Genomic DNA, 23,121 nt, shown 5'->3' with positions numbered 1-23,121 from the left:
AATGTCCCGCACTATATTCATAGTGTCCTGCCCATAATACTCATTACTTACGGCGTTTCGCCGATTCCCATTCGGACATGTCCGAAAGAACAGATACCATCTTCATATATACTGTAATAGTTGCCACAACTACACGTAAATTTACATTTTCTAGTCATGCCCGTTAATTCTGTGTCCCTCTGACGGTACGTCTGCTCCGGCTTCTTCTGCAAGCAAAAAAACTGATGTCCGGCTGCAGCTACTTGAACTTTCTGCTCATAATATTGAGATAATGCAGCTATTACTTGCTCATAGCTGAGTTCGTCGGGAGACGCGGTTGGGGATAGTTTTTGTATTAAGCTGAACACTGGGAACGCAGCAATCGAAAGAAATTATTGTAACTTGGCTGTAGCTTCAACACGATGAAATTGACAAACTGCTTGGAACTGAGTCAGGTATTCGAGCCATTCCTCTTCTTCTCGTTAAATTGCCGAAATGTTGATACGCTGGTCGGCGGCATTTGTAGCGCTGGTTTGTTGGTCTATTGAGCAGCGCTCGGCACTTGTGCCGCCAGAAGTTGTTTTACTGTAGTCAGCATGGTAGCAATTTGTTGGTTCTGAAACTGAAAAATTTGTGTTCGATCCATCACATTGGCCATTTGTGCCAAGGATTGTTGTCTTTTTGGGGGGGGGGGGGGGGGAGACCAGACAGCGAGGTCATTGGTCTCATCGGATTATGGAAGGACGGGGAAGAAAGTCGGCCGTGCCCTTTCAAAGGAACCATCCCGGCATTTACCTGAATTGATTTAGGGAAATCACGGAAAACCTAAATCAGGATGCCCGGACGCGGGATTGAACCGTCGTCCTCCCGAATGCGTGTCCAGTGTTGTGCCAAGGGCGCGGAGGCAGGGGGTGGAGGGGCGGTGGGGGTAGCCATGGTTTACACAAATAAGTTGCAGCAAAAAAGTAAAAAAGTAAGCAAAGCGTCTGGAAAGAGAAATTTTATAAGTTCTGCAGCTCCCCTCCTGGAATACACGCAAGAAAACAACAACCCTACAAGCTCAACCACAAGAGAAGCAAGTAAAATGGTCTTCTTCACTGAGTTATCCTTGTCGCCACTTCTGTGTCATCTCATTGCCACTGTAGTGTCTTGTACGAGGGGAAGAAACAGAGCAGATGTTGGTAGGTAGGCGGTATCCTCTTTTTACAACACATCTGCGCACATGTATTAACACGGTTCCTTATTAACAAGAACAAGAAGCTACTTATCTTTAAGCAAGTTGGTGTGGTATAAGTTCTTCCATAATAGTCCACGTTAGTCTCACTGCTGGTGACACCGAAGTCCTGCTATAAACACTACATTCTCATAGCAGGTGACGTGAACTGTCAAGCGGCAACTAGAATAGTAACTGAGCTAGTAGCTGAGCTGACTGTGACTGCGACTGACTCTGTCTGCGACTGGGCTGACTGTTTGTGGCTGACGGCCCACGGCAGCGATCTAAATACTGTCTGTCGACAGAGTGTTGGCAGCGCGTTGCTTGTGAGTCTGTCTTTGGCCTCTGTCCTAATACGCGCGCTTGATTCAGCCCCTACTGCCGATTTTCTTGCAACCTCTTTGCCGAATGGTGTGCAGGCGACAGCTGATGCCAGCACATATAGAAAACAACAGCAGTCATATCGTACTTCCCTGGGACACGCCTGACGATACACTCATCTCTGATGAACACTCGCTGTCGTGGACAACGTTCTGGGTCCCGTTACTTAAGAAGTCTATTAGTCCGGTCACACATCTGGGATCATAAACCGTATGCTCATACTTTCGTTAACAGTCTGCAGTGGGACACCATGTCAAATGATTTCCGAAAATCTATTAATATGAAATCTGCCTTCTGCTCTTCATCCATGGTCCGCAGGCTATCATGTGAGAAAAGGGCAAGTTGAAATTAAAAACGCGTGAGTGATGCTTTCTAAAACTATGCTGATTCGCAGACAGAAGCTTTTCCATCTCAAGGTACTTCTTTATAATCGATCTGAGAATACGTTCAAGAATTTTGCAGCTAACTGATGTCAAGGATATTGGTCTAATTTAGCAGGTCAGTTACTCTACCCTTCTTCTACGCAGAAGACGCCTGCTATTTTATCCAGTCGTTTGGGACTTCGCACTGGGTAAGAGATTCGTGATAAATGCAGGTTAAGTAAAGGGCCAATGTCACAGAGTAGTTTTTGTAAAATCTACTTAGGATTCCGCCCGCGCCGGCCGCTGTGGACGAGCCATTGAAGGCGCTTCAGTCTGGAACCGCGGACGGCTACGGTCGCAGGTTCGAATCCTGCCTCGGGCATGGATGTGTGTGATGTCCTTAGGGTAGCTAGGTTTAAGTAGTTCTAAGTTGTAGGGGACTGATGACCTCAGATGTTAAGTCCCAAAGTGCTCAGAGCCATTTGAACCACTTGATTCCATCCTCACTGGGCGAATTATTTGTTTTCTACTCTTTCAGTTGTTTCCCTACACTAGAGATGCCTAGTTCTGTGCCCTCCACATGGCGGTCTGTTCGATTATCAAACGACGGTATGTTTCTATGATCGTCCTGAGCGAACGAATTCTGTCCTTTTGCTGTCTTCTGCTCCCACACAAGATTGATAAACGAGTGACTGGACAGAAGTCTTCGATCAGCTTAGTGATCTTACTTAGGACCAGAATTATCTAGGGTTTTTGGCTAAATCCTTTGCTGAGGTATAACAACTGTAGTGGTTGTCGTCTGCTTGGTGCACCGGTCTTTATATGGACGCATAAGTCTCTGTTAACTATTGCCTGTTGTCATTGGCTCATTCTCTTTTGAACCGAGAGTGCAACAACCTTTGCTTCCTAAGCATTTCCCAAAAGTGCTGTTAAACCACAATGGGACTTTTTCGTCTTTAATCCACTTACTCGGCACATATTTCTCCAGATTGCAATTTGCTAAACCGTTTAAACTTCGCCAGTAATTCCTCATCTATTTTCATGATATTAGTTCTAAATGGTCTCCATTCATTGTATAAGTCAGATGCCAGCAACTGCTTATATGCTCCTTTCAGCAAAAATACTCTCCTAGCCCTCTTGATTGATTTATTAACTTTAGTAACCATGGTCGCTATGACGACGTAATGGTTATTATTACCTGTCTGTATGCTGGCACCGTCGATAAGGTCAGGTCTATTTGCATCTACATGGTGTAAGCTGTTGAACTAGTTACTCAAGACAGTTTCGATGTTATTAGAGACAATGTTTTTGTCCGCTGCAATGAACACTCATCCTCCTATGGATCTAATCTGTCTTTTCGATGTACGTTCCATGACCTGTTAAAAATTTCAAAGCTTTTTACCATGGGTTTCAGCCAGATTTCATTCCTGAGAATAATCTGTGGGCCACATACCGGTATATCCTGGAAGGCAGTAAATTGGAGTACTTTCCATGAATGCTTCGACAATTTACTGATAAAATTTTGACAATTGCGTATCTTCACTCTGAACCTGGTTACATTTCGCAATCTGTGTGTCGACTGGCGAGTGTTCATCAGAGTGCCTTAACTCACTTCCCACATGTGCATTCCACAAGTACTGTGCTACTCGAGTAGCTCCTTCCTCTAGGTAGTACACCCCTGACTTATGAAGACGAGCCTACAACTCTCCATCCAATAACGCAGGTCCAGAGAATCTTCAGCCAAGACCATCACAGAGTCAACAAAGCCTCTGGTTGAGACCCTCCAATCGGTGCCAAACCAAAGGACCTCGCCAAGCTCTGAGATCACTGCTGCAAATTGCTAGCTATGCTTGCACACCGTGTGTGAGGGCAGCAGCCTTCACCGCTTCCGCCAGCTGCCCATATGAAATGAGAATCGTCTTAGAACCCAAGCAGCTGGCATCACTGGTGGCGACATGAGCCACAACTTGCACATGATGCATCCTGTGTGCTTGACAGCAACAGGCAGGATTCTGTATGCATCTCAGGTGAGGCCCCATGACAGATGTATCGAGTGCACACTGGCTTTGTTTCTGGCCTTGAATACTATTTACCTTAAGAGGCTTCATAATGCAACTAATATTGGAGCTCCCAATCACTGGCAAACGCTTTATCCCATGTGCCTGGTCAGACCCTGCTGAAGGAGCGGCCACCTGTCCAGTCATAGCGTGAATGGGCGATACCAAACGGCCAGCCTCCACATTGGCCCTCCACTTCAAGCAATGTGATTGCATTGCAACCTGTCACTCACCCTGCAATGATAGCAGATCGCCCTGTTGGGTCCATTGGAAGGTGTCTCAATGGCAGAGCCCATGGTCTAGACAAACGGCGCTTAAGGTGTCCCATGTGATGTGCCATCTGCTCCGCCTCCACTACACTCGAGACAGCAGGTTGAAGATTGTTGACCTTAGCCAAAAGCGCCTTCAGCTGTTCACACACTATCGCCAGCCCACCCTGCATTCACACACAGCACAGCATGCAGACGTCTTTTCCATCCCAACATTGCTGGCCTGAAACGAACTGCTGCTGGCTCTACAAAACAAACAAATGAATAACAACTGCCCTACTGGTAGCCTGAATTTGTATTTTATGGTTCTAACTGTCCCCTGCTCTACACCAGCGGACATCAGGTTCCCTATTTAGCTCCTTAGCAGTTGGACTCTTAAATTTTGGGAGGTGTATATATAGATGCACATATAAATGTACTTATATGTATGTATTTATGTGTTATACATACACATGTGCATGTATATATATATACCTAAACCACGCACCACGAGGGAATTATCCAAATAGGATGGAGATTGGTAGGTGTGATGCACATGTAGAGACAAGCATTCGATTATAATTCAGAAAAACTGGAGAATTTATTCAAGAGCCAGGGCTTCAGAAACTGAGTAATTCAATAACGCATTGGTCCATCTCTAGCTCTCATCCAAGGAGTTGTTGGCCTTGGTTTACAGAGTCGTTGGGTGTCCTCCTGATGAATACTGTGCCAAATTTTGTCCAATTGGCGCGTTAGATGGTCAAAATCCCTGGATGGTTGGAGAGCCCTGCCTATAATGATCCAGACGATCTCAGTTGGGGAGAGATGGATCACAGAAGTTACAGAACCATGGTGGCCTGTGCTGCAGAGGAAAGGCCGTGGGTAGTACCACTTGAACGCATTATAAGTGGTACAGATAGTGCGAGTTGCCACGCAGAATGTTCTACATGGTCCTCTGGCTCACCCCATGCTGATGGTCCACGTGCCTGTGTGCTGATACTGTGGTCACTCTCAGAGACCACCTTCAAGTGCATATACCTCCATCAGAATCCATTTCCAGCTGTATGCCCTCATTACTTTTCTTCCCTTATATTTCCAGGGATTGTGTTCTGTAGTTTGTCCCCACTTAGCAAGATCAGTCTGTATATTGGTAACAGTACTGGTCCTATAATATTCTTCAAGGATACTCCAAAAATACCCGTCAATTCTGTCGATTTCGTACCGTTAAGAATAACGAATTACATTCTTTCTTATAAAAAGTCACAAAAATCTGCAAGTTTACTGAAGCACTCTTCTCTATTATAGACACTGACGAAGTGTATTTGTGTCTGTGACAGACGATCCAGGACTGCGGGCAAGAGATGGCGGACGTGATTGGAGAGATGGTGGACCGCGGGCAGTCGGTGGAGGTGCGCGAGCTGATAGCGCGGTTCACCACTGACGTCATCTCCTCCGTCACCTTCGGCCAGGAGTGCAACTGCCAGCGGAACCCGGAGCACGAGTTCCGACAGTGGGGACGCAAGATCTTTGAGCCCACTTGGCAATCAAGCATCGGTTTCCTTCTGAGCTTTGTGAGCCCAACACTAATGGAGTATTTAAGGTGAGAGCTGCAACGCTTCGTTCCACCAGAGAAATCAGTTTGATGTGAGGAGAATCAAGGCGCAGTGGGTAAGAGTCGGGTATCATGCTCCAGAGGCTACCTGTTCAAATGCCCACCCAGTTATGCAGATTTAGCTTTTCTGTTGTTTCCCCACATTCTTTAGAGCACATGTCAGGACGTTTCCTTTGGAAAAACACTCTGAAATCGTTTCCCAAACCAAGCTTGCTTTTCGTCTTTAATGTCTTCTTCGTCAGTAGAACGTTAAATCCTAATAGTTCTCTTTCAGAGCTTTAATGTGATGAACAACACAGTGCATACCACAAACATGGCATGTCATCATTGCCTTGCTGTTGAACTCACTTCTCAGGGCCTCAAAAGTAATCTCTTGAATTTATCTCAATTCCACGAGCTATTTATGGAGTCTCAATATTTCGATGCACTTATCGTGGAGATGGTAGCTTTCTCGAAAAAATGAATTTTTGTAGACTTGCATTACTTTACTGTGTACCTCTCCCTATGGGGTATTTTCGTGATAATGATCCAAACATTTTAGAATATTGCCAAGAGTAAGCCGGACAGTTTGAGATTTTACGAACAGCCAAGTCGAAAGTTATGAAGTCAAAAAGAGTTGGGGATAACTCAGCCTGTGGAATATTAAAGCCTACAAATCTTTGTATGAAGCAATCAACTCATCTGTTCTATACTTTTTTGTTAACATTACGCACTCACTGAACATAACAAGAGGGTGAAACGAATCCGTTTCCACGTTGGAGACCATTTGCAGCCATTCACGGATTTCATGTTACCAAACAACGAATTTTTATGGATGACAATGTGCCATGTCACCAGGCCTCAATTGTTCGTGATTGCTTTGAAGAACGTTCTGTACAATTCGAGAGAATGGTATGGGTTTACATCAAACGCTTATAGGACATAGTCGAGAGATCAGTTCATGCACCAAATCCTTCACTGACAACACCTTCGCAGTTACGGACGGCTGCCGAAGTAGCATGGTTCAGTAATTCTGCAAGGGTATTCCCATGACTTGTGGCTTATACGCCATGTCGAGTTACTGAACTATGCCAGGCAAGAGGCGATCCGACGCGATATTAAGAGATACGCCATGACATTTTTCACCTCAGTGTACGTCTATGGCACATGCAGTGAGTCAGGAAGTGGGCCTTTCTGCAGCAAGACAGATACCCACAGGGATAGGGTGAGGACGTCAGGTGCAGAGGGCACCATCAGCTCGGTGACCGCTGCTGCGACTGCCCATGAGGTGGCAGCGGAGACAGGGTGGGCACTGGCAGCGAGGTTCCCTGCGGCAACACTGGATGCAGGATTGCCAACGTGTCGTCTTTCCAGAGAGAATCTCCTTGTCTGCTTATAGCGTCACGATGGACTGCTCGATCTGCATTGGCTGCGAGGAGAGTGAAAGATGGCGTAATGCATTTGCCATCATCATACACTTGTCGGTATGTGGTAAAGTTGGTTCCTCAGGTTAGCACACCGAGCAATTTGGACGACAGGCATTATACTCCTGACATATTAAATATGCCGTTCACTGTGCCTTACCTCCAAGATTTCTGTGTCTTTCTCTTACAACAGGACAGAGTAAGAGTGTATGTTGGCTCTGCTCAACTTACCTACACTACTGGCCATTAAAATTGCTACATCACGAACATGATGTGCTACAGACGCGAAATTTAACCGACAGGAAGACGATGCTGTGATATGCAAATTATTAGCTTTCCAGAACATTCAAACATGATTGGCGCTGGTGGCGACACCTACAACGTGCTGACATGAGGAAAATTTCAAACCGATGTCTCATACACAAACAGCAGTTGGCCGGCGTTGCCTGGTGAAACGTTGTTGTGATGCCTCGTGTAAGGAGGAGAAATGCGTACCATACGTTTCCGACCTTGATAAAGGTCGGATTGTAGCCTATCGCGATTGCGGTTTATCGTATCACGACATTGCTGCTCGCGTTGGTCGAGATCCAATGACTGTTAGCAGAATATGGAATCGGTGGATTCAGGAGGATAATACGGAATGCCACGCTGGATCCCAACGGCCTCGTATCACTAGCAGTCGAGATGACAGGCATCTTATCTGCATGGCTGTAACGGATCGTGCAGCCACGTCTCGATCCCTGAGTCAACAGATGGGGACGTTTGCAAGGCAACAACCATCTGCACGAACAGTTCGACGACGTTTGCAGCAGCATTGACTATCAGGTCGGAGACCATAGCTGCGGTTACCCTGACGCTGCATCACAGACAGGAACGCCTGCGATGGTGTACTCAGCGACGAACCTGGGTGCACGAATGGCAAAACGTCATTTTTTTGGATGAATCCACGTTCTGCTTACAGCGTCATAATGGTCGCATCCATGTGTGGCGACATCGCGGTGAACGCACATTGGAAGCGTGTATTCGTCATCGCCATAGTGGCGTATCACCCGGCGTGTTGGTATGGGGTGTCATTGGTTACACGCCTCGGTCACCTCTTGTACACTTTGACGGCACTTGGAACAGTGGACGTTACATTTCAGATGTGTTACGACCCGTGGCTCTACCCTTCATTCGATCCCTGCGAAACCCTACATTTCAGCAGGATAATGCTCGACCGCATGTTGCTGGTCCTGTACGGGCCTGTCTGGATACAGAAAATGTTCGACTGCTGCCCTGGCCAACACATTCTCCAGATCGTCAATGGTGGCCGAGCAACTGGCTCATCACAATACGCCAGTCACTACACTTGATGAACTGTGGTATCGTGTTGAAGCTGCATGGGCAGCTGTACCTGTACACGCCATCCAAGCTCTGTCTGACTCAATGCCCAGTCGTATCAAGGCCGTTATTACGACCAGAGGTGGTTGTTCTGGGTACTGGTTTCTCAGGATCTATGCACCCAAATTGCGTGAAAATGTAATCACATGTCAGTTCTAGTATAATATATTTGTCCAATAAATACCCATTTATCATCTGCACTTCTTCTTGTTGTAGCAATTTTAATGGCCAGTAGTGTACATCGATATAGAGGGTGTTCGAGTGTTGCGCTGGCCGATATGTTCTCTAGATCTCTCACCCACTGGGAATATCTGGTCATGGGTTTCAGAGAGAATGGTACTCCACTTGCCACTACAACTGATGAAATCCGGCACTAAATTGATGCTGAAGAAATGACAGACCCAGGGATTGATGTATCTCTATCTGTCACGCTAGATCAGTTCGGCTCAATGTCTGACTCAGTTAGAGCCATTGTCCCTAGCTAAGGCACTAGTCCCATGCACCAAATTTCTCATCCTGTACACACAGATTACCTACAAACTCAATCATCTGTTCCTCCGAGTACGTTTGCCATTCTTCCTGGTGTGGCATTTCTGATGGCCAGAAATGTATTAAGAGATCGCTAAAGGAAACAAAAGTGGCACATGACGTTACCATAACCGTCCATGAAGCCTTAGCCAACGTTTGTTTACTGTTATCGACATTACTTGAAAACAGAAATTTCAACAGAAATCTGCTTCTATTGTATCCATCTGGTGATTAGACTTTTCTTGAACCCACACTATGGAACAAATTAACAGGGGCTTGCTAGCAGTCTTGTGCCAGCACACATCGTTGTTCCTGCCTGTGTACTGGGGATGGATCACAGTCTTTTCTCGTTCCTTGTTAATCTGCACAAACGAGGTAACGTGTCTCTTGCATTGGCCAATGTGCATAAAATGTGGGATATGTTAGATAAGTAATCTCCTTCCACAGTGGAAAAGGGGAATTGATGTCAGAATAGTTGCTTTCGTAATAAATTACTGTCACATTTCATTTCTAGGGTCAAGGGAGAAGCGACGGATGTCAGCAAATATTTCCAGCAGATGATTGCAGACACTGTCGCTTACAGAGAGAAGAACAACTTTACAAGGAAAGACTTCATGGACCTTCTCATTCAGCTCAAAAACAAGGGATACGTCCACCCTGACAAAGAAGAGGCAGTGGAGAATGGGCAGCAGAAAGGAGCCGGCACCACCGACAGTAAGTTCCTCTTTTTCTTCTTTTCTCCGTTAGTGTTTACCTACACCCAGTGCCCTCCCTTCATGAGGGCGTTCTTCTTTTTGTGCTTTTGTCCCGATCAGTGTTGGGTCGGTACATGTATTTACGGATTTGGAGTGGTTACCGTATGTCCCTCCTGTCACCACCCCATTACCCCTCCAGGACGAAATATTTGCGCGTCAACTGTCTGTTTGTAGTGCTATTCATCTGAAGCCCATTATTCACCTAGATGAATGTGGTAAAGGGCCCAAAAACCAGATCCAGGCTCCCTGACTCACCAACCCTCGTCACTAATCCGCCAGGCGAAATCGATCAGAGGCCGCCGCACCTCTTTATCCTGGTATCGACGCTGTAACGTGCGTAGCTATCTGGGTAGCAGGCCTCTTCCTGACAGTACAAAGACTTTGTTACATGAGAGTAGGATTATCATATTCCCTGTGTGTCTAGCAATCACATACACTATGTGAGCAAAAGTATCCGGACAGCGCCAAAAACAAACGTTTTTCATATTAGGTGCATTGTGCTGCCACCTACTGCCAGGTGCTCCATATCAGCGATCTCAGTAGTCACTATACATCGCGAGACAGCAGAGTGGGGCATTCCGCGAAACTCATGGACTTCGAACGTGGTCAGGTGATTGGGTGTCACTTGTGGCATATGTCTGTACGCGAGATTTCCACATTCCTAAACATCCCTAGGTCCACTGTTCCCAATGTGACAGTGAAGTGGAAACGTGAAAGGACCCACACAGCAGAAAAGCGTACAGGCCGACCTTGTCTCTTGACTGCCAGAGACCACTGATAGCTGAAGAGGGTCGTAATGAGTTATAGGCAGACATCTATCCAGACCATCACACAGAAATTCCAAACTGCATCAGGATCCACTGCAAGTACTATGACAGTTAGGCGGGAGGTGAGAATACCTGGATTTCATGATCGAGCGGCTGCTCATAAGCCACACATCACGCCGGTAAATGCCAAACGACATCTCGCTTGGTGTAATGAGCGTAAACATTGGATTAAGCAGTGGAAAAACGTTGTGTGGAATGACGAATCACGGTACACAATGTGGCGATCCGATGGCAGGGTGTGGGTATGGCAAATGCTCGGTGAACGTCATATGCCAGCATGTGTACTGCCAACAGTAAAATTCGGAGGCGGTGGTGTTATGGTGTGGTCGTGTTTTTCGTGAATGGGGCTTGTACCACTTGTTGTTTTGCGTGGCACTATCACAGCACACACCTACAGTAATGTTTTAAGCACCTTCTAGCTTCCCACTGTTGAAGAGCAATTCGGGGATGGTGATTGCATCTTTCAAGACGATCGAGCAGCTGTTCATAATGCACGGCCTGTGGCGGAGTGGTTACACGACAATAACATCCCTGTAATGGACTGACCTGCACAGAGTCCTGACCTGAATCCTATAGAACACTTTTGGGATGTTTTGGAACGCCGACTTCGTGCCAGGCCTCACCGACCGACATCGATACCTCTCCTCAGTGCAGCACTCCGTGAAGAATGGGCTGCCATTCCCAAAGAAACCATCCGGCACCTGATTGAACGTATGCCTGCGAGAGAGTAAGTTGTCATCAAGGCTAAGGGTGGGCCAACACCGTACTGAATTACAGCATTACGGATGGAAGGCGTCACGAACATGTACGTAATTTTCAGCCATGTGTCCGGATACTTTTGAGCACATTGTGTAACTGCTGATTGCATGTTCTGTGTTTGTGATTTGTGTTTCTGTAGATTGTATGAAGAGGTCAGTGAAATAAAGTGATAACCCTCAGTTTAATAAGAAATAGGGTCATTGTGTTTTCTGTTGTGGTTTCGAATGCACGACATGCTATTAACGAGTTCACTTTAAATACTTCGTACTTCGTAAATCGTTTTGTCTTAGTGTATTTATGTTCTCGGCTTTGAATATAACAAGTCATATAACATGCAGAAAAGAAACATACTTTTTTTTTTGTTATCACTGGTTAGCACTTTCTTTCGCTGACGCCTCTTTATATGGAAGCAGTCTAGCGCTCGGTTTAACACATGTAGGAATACTCCTAAAGCGATAAGCAGGCATCCCAGAATATCAGTTCGACTACTGTTAATAGCTCGTTCATTCTGTCATGGGGCCGCTCGCCTATCTGTCTACCCAGCTCAAAGCACTGGCTTTTAGTTATAAATACGGACCGTGAGACATAATGTTCTTATTGTGATATTATCACTCTTGTTCTCTGTATACATAAATGATCTGATGGCTTGGATACGACTGCTTGTTGATGACCCCGTAGCTGAAAAGTGATATGAAATTGAACGAGCAAATAAGGAAGGCAGTAGGGAAGGCGAATTGTAGACTTCGGTTCATTGGGAGATTTCTAGAAAAGTGTAGGTCGTCCTATAAAGAAAACCACATACAGGGTATTAGCGCGACGCATTCTTGAGTACTTCTCGTACGTTTGGGATCCCACCAGATTGGATTAAAAGAGGAAATCGAAGCTGTTCAGAGGATGACTCATTTTTGTTACCAGTAAGTTCAATAAACACCCAAGTATTACGGAAGAAATAGATTAGGAATCCTTGAAGGGAAGAAAAACGGTCTTTTTGCAGAACACTATGAGGAAATTTAAGGAATCGGAATTTGTGACAGACTGCAAAACGATTCTACTGCCACCAAGACATTTCGCACACGGTCCGAAAAGAAGAAATGATTAAAATGAGACCTTGTGCGGTGGCATATAGATAGTCGTTTTCCCTCGCTCAGTTTGCGAGTGGAACACGAAAGCAAAAGACAAGCGTTGGTGAAAAGTTCCCTCCGCCCTGCACCATAGGTAGCTGACAGCGTATGTATCTAAATGTAGAGAAAGAAAACCCTTCACAATCAGTCAGCTGAACCTACCACTTAGTGTCTCGCTGCCAACAATGCCAAATGACTACCTCATTCTTTATGGTTGAAAACGGATTTTAAAGAAATTGTGGAAGTTTCAAAACACTAATGCGAAATAATGAAACAATTGATACATTTACTACGTCGCTAGCAGCGGTAGCATGTCTGATTTCGTTAATTAAATATGTTGAAGAGTACAGTTTCAGACTCCAAATACATTCCTGGCTGTTTTGATACACAGTCTTCGACACATAGACATACACATTACGTAACTCAATGATATTCCCTTTCACATTTCGCGTTTTATTCTTTAGGAACTATTAACATTCTTTTTATCTTTCTATAGAATTGTCGATGGAAGACATGGCAGCGCAGGCGTTCGTCTTTTTCGGTGCAGGCTTCGAGACTTCTTCATCAGCGACGAGCTTCACGCTTCACGAACTGGCGCTCAACCCCGACGTACAGAGCAAGCTGCACGATGAAATTGACGCCGTGCTCGAAGAAAACGGCGGTGAAATTTCCTACGACACCATCGGCAAAAATGACTTACCTCGACACGGTTGTATCCGGTAAGGAAAATCAGTCTTCAGTTTCAGCTCCACTTTTAATCTCATTAAGAGCAGAACCTCTTATGTCAGGTTTCCATAGCAGTTGGCTTACTGTGCGAGCCTTCTACATCGTGAACTGTCATCATTCACGTTAGAGGAGTCAATGGGTTCACCCACACACTTATACGATGCCGGAAGATGGAAGGAAGAAATATCACTAATTAAAATTCTGCGAAAATGGAAGTCCTCGGAGACTGAACTTTAACTCCAATTGAAATGTCTGAAGTATGGTTTCACCTTTGTTCTTGATCGAGGGATCATCCCGCTCCCAAATTAAACGGATTAAGAGAAACAACGGAAACTGATGTCAGTAAACTGCCGAGATTTTCAAATTTACTGCCTAATTAATGTAAGGAAACTTTTGGTTATGATTCAGACTGTGCTAAGAAAGTCAGCTAAAAAAATTCCCGAATTTGGTTTTGATTCAAACTGTGTTCGTGCTATCGAAGAAAATCAGCTAAAGAAGGTGCCGAAATATTGCTTAAGATGACAATAACTCGCGTACCAATCCGGCAGTATAGAGACTCTTCCGAACAGATATTTGTACCGTACCTCTATTTATAGATTCCCACTGCTCCCGTTGTTGTTGTTGTGGTCTTCAGTCCTGAGACTGGTTTGATGCAGCTCTCCATGCTACTCCATCCTGTGCAATCTTCTTCATCTCCCAGTACCTACCGCAACCTACGTCCTTTTGAATCTGTTTAGTGTATTCAGCTCTTGGTCTCCCTCTGCGATTTTTACCCTCCACGCTGCCCTCCATTACTAAACTGGTGATCCCTTGGTGCCTCAGAACATGTCGTACCAACCGATCCCTTCTTCTAGTCAAGTTGTGCCACAAATTTCTCTTCTCCCCAATTCTAGTCAATACCTCCTCATTAGCTATGCGATCTACTCACCTAATCTTCAGCATTCTTCTGCAGCACCACATTTCGAAAGCTTCTATTCTCTTCTTGTCCAAACTATTTATCGTCCATCTTTAACCTCCATACATGGCTACACTCGACACAAATAGTTTCAGAAACGACTTCCTGACACTTAAACCTATACTCGATGTTAACAAATTTATCTTCTTCAGAGACGCTTTCCTTGCCATTGTCAGTCTACATTTTATATCCTCTCTACTTCGACCATCATCAGTTATTTTGCTCCCCAAATGGCAAAACTCCTTTACTACTTTAAGTGTCTCATTTCCTAATCTAATTACCTCAGCATCATCCGACTTAATTCGACTACATTTCATTATCCTCGTTTTGCTTTTGTTGGTGTTCATCGTATATCCTCCTTTCAAGAAACTGTCCATTTCCTTCAAATGTTCTTCCAGGTCCTTTGCTGTCTCTGACAGAATTATGATATCACCGGCGAACCTCGAAGTTTTTATTTCTTCTCCATGGATTTTAATACCTACTCCGAATTTTTCTTCTGTTTCCTTTACTGCTTGCTCAATATGCAGATTGAATAACATCGGGGCGAGGCTACAACCATGTCTCACTCCCTTTCCAACCACTGCTTCACTTTCATGTTCCTCTTCTGGTTTCCGTACAAATTATAAATAGCCGTTCGCTCCCTGTATTTTAACCCTTCCACCTCCAGAATTCGAAAGAGAGTATTCCAGTCAACATTGTCAAAAGCTTTCTCTAAGTCAACAAATGCTAGAAACGTAGTTTTGCCTTTCCTTAATGTATCTTCTAAGATAAGTCGTGGGGTCAGTATTACCTCACGTGTTCCAGTATTTCTACGGAATCCAAACTGATCTTCCCCGAGGTCGGCTTCTACTAGTTTTTCCATTCGTCTGTAAAGAATTCTCGTTAGTATTTTGCAGCTGTGACTTATTAAACTGATAGTTTGGTAATTTTCACATCTGTCAACACCTACTTTCTTTGGGATTGGAATTATTATATTCTTCTGGAAGTCTGAGGGTATTTCGCCTGTCTCATACATCTTGCTCACCAGATGGAGATTTGTCAGGACTGGCTCTTCCAAGGCTGTCAGTAGTTCTAATGAAATGTTGTCTACTCCCGGGGTCCTGTTTCGACTTAGGTCTTTCAGTGCTCTGTCAAACTCTTCACGCAGTATCATATCTCCCATTCGGTCTTCATCTACATCCTCCTCCATTTCCATAAATACTTCCACAAATATTTGTACCCTGCCTCTATTCATTGATTCCCACCACTCCCGTAGCCATAATAATTAGACTACCGACTACAAAAAACTGATCTTTTCAAAAATTTACATTTTGCAGGAAAGAGGAATAAGGTTGTAAATTGTTGTATGTAGTCCTGTTCTCAATTATATTTTTTTGGGAGTACATAAAACACTACTACAATGTACTACATTACCTTCCCGTCTACCTACAAAGAATTTTTTTCTATGTACAGTTCCGGCATTCAAACGAAATTTTCGTCAATAAATTTGACTGGGTTAGGACAGAACGGCAAGAAAGCTGCGGTAATTATACTTCATTAACCTCATGGTATCACAGCGTATTTCAGAAGAAAATGTTAATGTACATTAAAGATCCAGAGAAGTAAACAAATCGAAATTTCATTGATCCTCTCCACTATCGTTTTCAAATTAAATCATGTACAGGTACGGTACATCTTATTCCTCCCCACAGAAAAAGTTGTCAACTGTGTCAAGACTAGTTAAGTAGAACTGTTGTGCATGTTTTACTCCATCTGCGATTGTAGAAGTAACGTGCTGGCCGTTTTCACCTGTTTGTGTGAAATCCGCGTCGTGCAGAAACCAGCAGACGTCGATCGGCATGTACACAATTGACGCGCACGTGTTGATCTCTGTGCCCTGTTGCACAATGGACACACCCACCACATCGCATACTGCGTGTGAAGCAACATCGCAACATCAGGAGCGACTAGGGAAATGCCATGTCAGCCACCGGGTTCACAAACTACATGCAATGGAACTAAGTCAAGAGAGTCAGGATAGCACAGTTATCTGTCTTTGTCAATTATTATTTACTCCAAATCTAGATCATGGATTTTTGTTTCATAGGGAATTACAGCAAATGTGTTGTGAAAATCGCAGTCAAACCTATCGTGCGCCCATAAGCCACACACACTTTGGTTTTGGTGGCCTCCGGTGTCTTTTACGCGGAGAAAGGGCGACTGGATGGTGCTTCCCATCCCACGTACAAAAAGATATTCTCTCTCTGCAGATCAGTTACTTGTATATGCACACGCGTGGCCAATAGTTTTCACTTTCGCACAACACTCACAACATACCTGGATGTAGCCACAGTATCCAATATTATCTTTGTTGTCTGCTTAGTTAAATGTTCTCTTCCGTACTACGCTTTAAACAAGTGAGAGAAAAGTTGCTACTTCCGTCGAGTCAGCTGAAGGAAAAAGAAAAGAACTGAAACAGTACTTACCTGCAGTTACCTCAAACATGTATGATGAAAGTACTTCCGCTCATGTGATTTATACGTTCGCGCCCATCACCTTTCATTTTTATTTCTCAGGTATTCCATTCATTGTATACGTTGCTGCTTTTCAGGTTACTGCATACTGTCTTCGGGTTCATTAAAAGATCAGAGACACTGAATCTTAACGTTGACAGGGACTTACTTGAAAAATCCAAACAATTAATAGGAAGGTGACAATGAACAATCAGATTGTACTATCGCCAACATTAAAAAAGAGCCAGTACTTGTCAAACAAAAGGCTGTGTTGATCAGAAACGTTCTTGACAAAGATTCTTTCTGTAGAAACACCACATGTCTGAGATGAAATAACACAGCATTCGAGTTATTCCTGCCATTATTAATGCAAATGTTGAATCCTGCACATTGCTACTACTGTGTGCTGAAATTATAAAATGACAAGAGTTGTTTCGTAATGAACCCTTTTACACCAGATCGACTCTTTGGTCTCATATACCTTTTGGTTTCTAGCATTTACCAAGAATGTTCCACCGATCGAATTTCTATCAACCTCCCAATGTTTCGATGGTTATTCTAGGTATGGAGGGCGTTGCATAAGTAATAGAACACTTTTTTTTGACCAATTGTGGTCGAAATAATGCGGAATTTGCTGTGTAACATCGTAGAATATTCCCGCTTCACCACCTCTAGTTTCATGAAGTATCAATAAGTGGCGGTGCTATACGTAGCTTTCAAAATTCCGTCTGTAACGGTGGTGCGCTCCAAGGAGAGAGCTGCAATCGAGCGCCTTTTGGCGGAAAACCAGAGCATCGCAGATATTCATAGCGGCTTGCGGAATGACTACGGAGAGCTGGCAGTGAACAAAAGCACGGTGAGTCGCAGGGTGAGGCGTCTGTCACTATCGCAATAACGTCTCGCAAACCCGGCCGATCTCCCGCGTGCCGGTCTGCCAGATACAGGTGTGACACATGCAATATTGGAACGTGCGGACACTCTCATTCGCGATGATAGATCGATCGCAATCGAACACTCCGTTACACAACTGGACGTCTCCACTTGGAGTACTCAACCTGCTGCGTTCCTCGTCACTTAACAGAAGACAATGAGGAGCAACGGAGGACCCCTGTGCGATACTGTTTAACGCGTTACGAGTTCATCGTGATAATTTTTGTGTTGGCAGAAGAGCCAACACCGCGTTACGAGTGGATGCCGAAATGCACGCGTTTTAGCTCAAGCAGGCGGGCTTGAGGAGGGAAGAACTATACCGACGTGAGGTCTGGAACATGACAAGGAATGAGAATTCAGAAAGTGGACGTAAGTAGTGTGATACTTAACTTTAATCCATTAATGATGAACGCCGCTCTTGACGGTACATGATTCACAATATTATCTGTTCAGAATACGTTCTTGAAGATAGTAATTATAGCAACTGAATATGGCGCCTTGCTAGGTCGTCGCAAATGACGTAGCTGAAGGCTATGCTAAACTGTCGTCTCTGCAAATGAGAGTTTTATGTAGACAGTGAACCATCGCTAGCAAAGTCGGCTGTACTACTGGGGCGAGTGCTAGGGAGTCTCTCTAGACTAGACCTGCCGTGTGGCGGCACTCGGTCTGCAATCACTGATAGTGGCGACACGCGGGTCCGACGTATACTAACGGACCACGATTGATTTAAAGGCTACCACCTAGCAAGTATGGTGTCTGACGGTGACACCACAATAATTTTTTGTCGAACATGGGTTCATCACTTCGAGTCGGAAACAAAACGGCAGCCCATGGTGTTGTGCCACACCACCTTACCTCCGGAGAAATAGTTCAAGGCTGTGCCCTCAGCCAGTAAAGGCACGGCGACGGTCTTCTGGTACTCTGAAGGAGTTCGTCTGACTGATGTCCTCCGTCATGGTGTAACGATCAAATCTCAAGTGTACTGTGCTACCATTAGGAAACTGAAGAAACGACTTCAGCGCGTCGTCGCCGCAAAAATGGGAACGAACTTCTCCTTCTCCGAGACAATGCAAGGCCTCACACAAGTCTGCACGTACGAGAGCTCATCCACCCTACAGCCCAGATCTCGCATCTGCTGACTCCCAATGAAGAATGCACACCGTGAAGCAGTAGGTGGATGATGGGGAGGTTACTGATCCAGCAAAACATTCGCCGTCGCGTCGGCTATTACAGTGGCATCAAGCGGCTATACAAGCGCCCCCATTAAGGTGGAGTAATGCTGTCGCACTGAACGGAGATTGTGTTGAAACATAAGGGTTCATAGCGAGAAGTGTGGGGAATAATATGGTGTTTTGGAATACTGAACAAAAACAACCAGGTTTCAAAAAAAAGAGAAGTGTTGCATTAGTTATTGAACGCCCCTCGTACTTGATGACAATGATGCTCACATCCGCACAGGCCGGTGATACTCGAATCGTAAGTAGCCGATTCGAATACCGCCCTGATACAGTTGCTCATCACTTTCTCATTTCAGATCAGCACATTTCTCGGTTTCAATACGTTTTTGTTTTTTCTTCCGTTTCCGTTCCAGAGTCTCTCAGGAAATATCCACCAGCACCTGTGCTGAACAGAGAGTGCAACCAAGACTACAAGATTCCAGACAGCGACGTCGTTCTGGAGAAGGGAACTCCAGTAGTGCTGTCTGTGCTGGGCCTCCACCACGATCCCACGCATTTCCCTGACCCCGACCGCTTCGACCCTGAGAGGACCACTTTTTACAGATTTTCGTATTGTCGGTCCTGTATTGTTGTGTATTCTAATATCGCCTACTCCATGGTCATAGAAGGGATACGATACACTACATGGAGCCACAGTTGTCGACTGTCTCAGTAAAACTTTTGTTGCTATGTACACCGTTCTCTGAGCTACCCTTCCATCTTCATCAGTACTCGGCAAACCTCTGTGAGGTGCATGGTCCACGGTACACTGTACCAGGTTATAGACGTTTTTGCTCTTTCATCCACGTAGAGAACGAGGTAAGAATGACTGCTTAAACGTCTCTCAGCGTGATGTAAATTAGTCTAACCCTACATGAATCCTACAGGAACAGTTTGTAGGTAATTGCGTTTTATTCCGAGACTGATCACTTGAAGTTGTTTCTTGAAACTTAATAAGTGAGCCTTCATTGTACAGTTTGCGTGTGTCTTTAGGCGCTCGCTAGTTCAGTTCTTTCAGCGTCTGCAGCTCGACCTCTCATGGGTCAAACAAACCTGTTGCTATTCACGCTGACCTTCTTGGCATATCATCGATATAACCTGCTACGCCTACTTGGTACAGGTCGCAAACACTTCATTAATATTCTACGGGGTAACACAAATGATAAGTAAGAAATCTCCTTTGTAGATAATTGGTTGCTTTCTGCCAATGAGCCACAGACTGCCATCGGCTTTACCTATGACTGAGCCTCTGTGATTATTCCATTTCATATGCCTACAAATTGTTACACCCATACATTTCTATGAAGTGACCAATTCCAGCTATGACTTACTGATATTGTGGACATAGGATACTATTTTTTTTTCGTTTTCTGATGTGCACAATTTTTACATTTCTAGCTACCAACCAGTCATTGTACCACTTGAAAATTTTGCGAAGATCTGACTCAGTATCTGTGCAATTTTTGCAGAGATTGCTCCATTATGGGTAATTGTAGCATACATGAAAAGTCTGAGGTTATTGTTAATACTTCCTGCAAGGTCATTAACGTACATCATGAACAATTTCATGATATTACCGCGTTATTTAGATGACTCTGATAGAAATAAGGCAAAATTGAGACAACCTGTAATTCACAGATAACATGTTTAGAGTTCAGTGTTCCACCAGATTCCAGTGCATATGAGACAGATCATAATGTCACTTGCACAATATATTTATGAAAGTGTGACGTGAGATATCCACGCATAAAGTTTACAGCTAGTGCAATGCCCGCCGCTTCCCCAACCGACGATCTCACTTTTTAGCTGGACGCCAGCGCTAAACCATCCTCAAAAATTGCATACCTATAGAGCAGTGCATACTATGATGTATCATGCAGCGTAACTTGCTGTGACAGTGCGAGAGAGAGACAAAGATATTGTTTATTACTCTGTGGCGGTCAGCGCTCACATAATTATTCTTAGGATATAGAGTTCTTTTGTTCTTGTTAAGAGTAATTTTTTTAGGGGAGGAGAGCCATGCTTGTGATGTAAAAAATCGACGCCATTGCGAGTTTTTGATTCACATTGTAAAATATAAGTGCATATGGAAGGAAATCAGTTAATAGAACAATAAAATATTGTTCATTTCAAGAAGGTACGTCTTATTGTACACCCAGCGATGTACTGCTATTGTGATTTACTAATAAACACCAGTTGAGAACAGTTCCGACGGGAGCGTTCAGTTCTAGTGAAATATTTCGATGTTTTCTTCGGAAAAGAAGTCACTTCATGGATCATTCAAATCTACAATAGTAACTGGACATTTCTCAGAACTGAAAGCAATCTGATTGCTATGCAACAGAGCCCCGAAGAATATTTCTCCGTATTTTGGTTACCACTTTCAGCTCAACACGGTATCTGCAGCATCTGGAGCAGATTTCTACAACAGCGGAAGCGTGTAATCGCCATCAGTTTCACACACCGCCCTGTGTACGCTGTATGTATTTACCCACAACAGTGAACATACAGTTACTCACACAAATAGAAAGACAATACTAGGTGGTGTGGGGAAACATTTCAGTATAATGGCCCTGTAGAGCTAAACAGTAATTAGCCTAGTAAGAAGAGGAGTCTTTATATATGTCTACCATTAGACAGGACACGATCCTGATACAACACTCATAGTGAACCTGCAATATAAATATGTTAGTAATTTAGTAAGTAATGTTTCATTGTGTGTATATATGTCTAGTCTTATAGAGTAACTACATTATGGTCCTTTGTATGTTTCATGCTAACGCTAACGTGCGGGAGTATCTTGTGAAGAGAACGAGTGCGCCTTCCCAGCAGCCGAGCAGAAACTTCAAAAAGGCCAGAACATTTGAATTACTAGCTTTCTTGAGCATTTATGCATTGTAGTGACCCTTCATGTAGAAATTTTCTAAGTATAAATAGAGTTGCTATATTACTTTTACTAGAATTCCAGTATTTCAGTAGATATAGTAAGACAACATTTTATGTGTTATCTATGCACTGTTTTTGTGTCACATTGTAAAGTGTACATTAACAGCATTAGGACATTAACGTTTTTGCGTGTGTAAAAGTAAAATAGTCACTTTTGTAGGACTTATTTAGAGGAGAAACTGTCAATTGCTCATTTACATGGTGATAACGAGATCTATGTTCAAAGCCAATAAGCAAGCACGCATCACAATGCCACAAAATGAATTAAATAGTGTGAGCATCGTCAACTAGTGCCACAGAATTTAATACCGCCGTAGTTAGCGATATGTCGATTACGGCTGAGCAACCAGCAATAATTAATGCGCTCATGCCGTCGACACAAACGGTTGCTAGTTCCGACATTCATATGTCGAAAGTAGTCCAGAGAAATATGCAGCAACCAACAAACTACATGAATTTCATCTCTGACACAGACGCGTGCGAAAACGAAATGATTGTACCGTAAATTGTGTCGGTACAATCCTCATTAAGCCCAGTGCAATCGCCAATTGCTGAGAATACCGATTTGTTATCCCAGCTGATGTCAAGTTTGACTGTCATAACACAAGGGATTAAAGCAATGGAAACCACGCAATCTAATCTTGGAACGGCACAATCCACGTTTGCAAACGACATGAATCGTAGATTCCAGGCATTGGAGATTGCGCAATTTAATTTGGCTCAGGAGCAATCTAAAAAACTAGAAGAAATAAATGATAAGATTACTGAAAAATTCCAGAGTTTGGAAACAAAGCAGAGTCACTTGATTACCAGTCAGACACAACTCATAGTTACACAAGAACAACAGTATCAGGAATTAACAAACAAATACAAAGACATCTTATGTCGTCAAGATACACTAAATCATCAAGTGCAAGAAGTTATTCATGTACAGAACACTATTGCGCAAGACGTGAATACAATTAAGCACGATAACGAGCAAGCTGTCATTGAGCTTACTCGGAGGATAGACACTCTCAGTCTCGAAGGCGAGAAACACATAGAGAAACTTTTCAATGAACATAAGATCACATTTTCTAAGGACATTGAAGATTGGGCGAAAGAGCAAACCGAGACAGTGCGAAATTATGTTGACAAAACCTTGAAAGAAACAGTTTCTAACGTGCAAGTTAACAACGAAGCTGCACAAAAACAACTTAAAGCAGAAGTTAAAGAGATTAAGGAGAATAT

At 44.0% G+C, this 23,121-nt stretch overlaps 1 protein-coding gene across 1 annotated transcript in view; it reads left to right on the top strand.

The window, feature by feature from the left end:
- Positions 1 to 19,515, top strand: part of LOC124769757 (cytochrome P450 6k1-like) — a gene marked incomplete at its 3' end in the record, with an annotated part of 39,321 nt that extends 19,806 nt beyond the window's left edge. The window contains 5 exon segments of the mRNA XM_047249166.1: positions 5,578 to 5,840; positions 9,678 to 9,877; positions 13,122 to 13,309; positions 13,311 to 13,344; positions 19,320 to 19,515. Of these exon segments, the coding sequence (XP_047105122.1) occupies positions 5,578 to 5,840; positions 9,678 to 9,877; positions 13,122 to 13,309; positions 13,311 to 13,344; positions 19,320 to 19,515 (881 nt within the window).
- Between the last annotated feature and the right edge of the window lie 3,606 nt (positions 19,516 to 23,121).

Source organism: Schistocerca piceifrons, unplaced genomic scaffold, assembly GCF_021461385.2.
Source record: "Schistocerca piceifrons isolate TAMUIC-IGC-003096 unplaced genomic scaffold, iqSchPice1.1 HiC_scaffold_712, whole genome shotgun sequence".
NCBI lineage: Eukaryota > Metazoa > Arthropoda > Insecta > Orthoptera > Acrididae > Schistocerca > Schistocerca piceifrons.
Note: the sequence above shows the minus strand (reverse complement) of the source record. Positions and strands in the feature narration are given on the sequence as shown.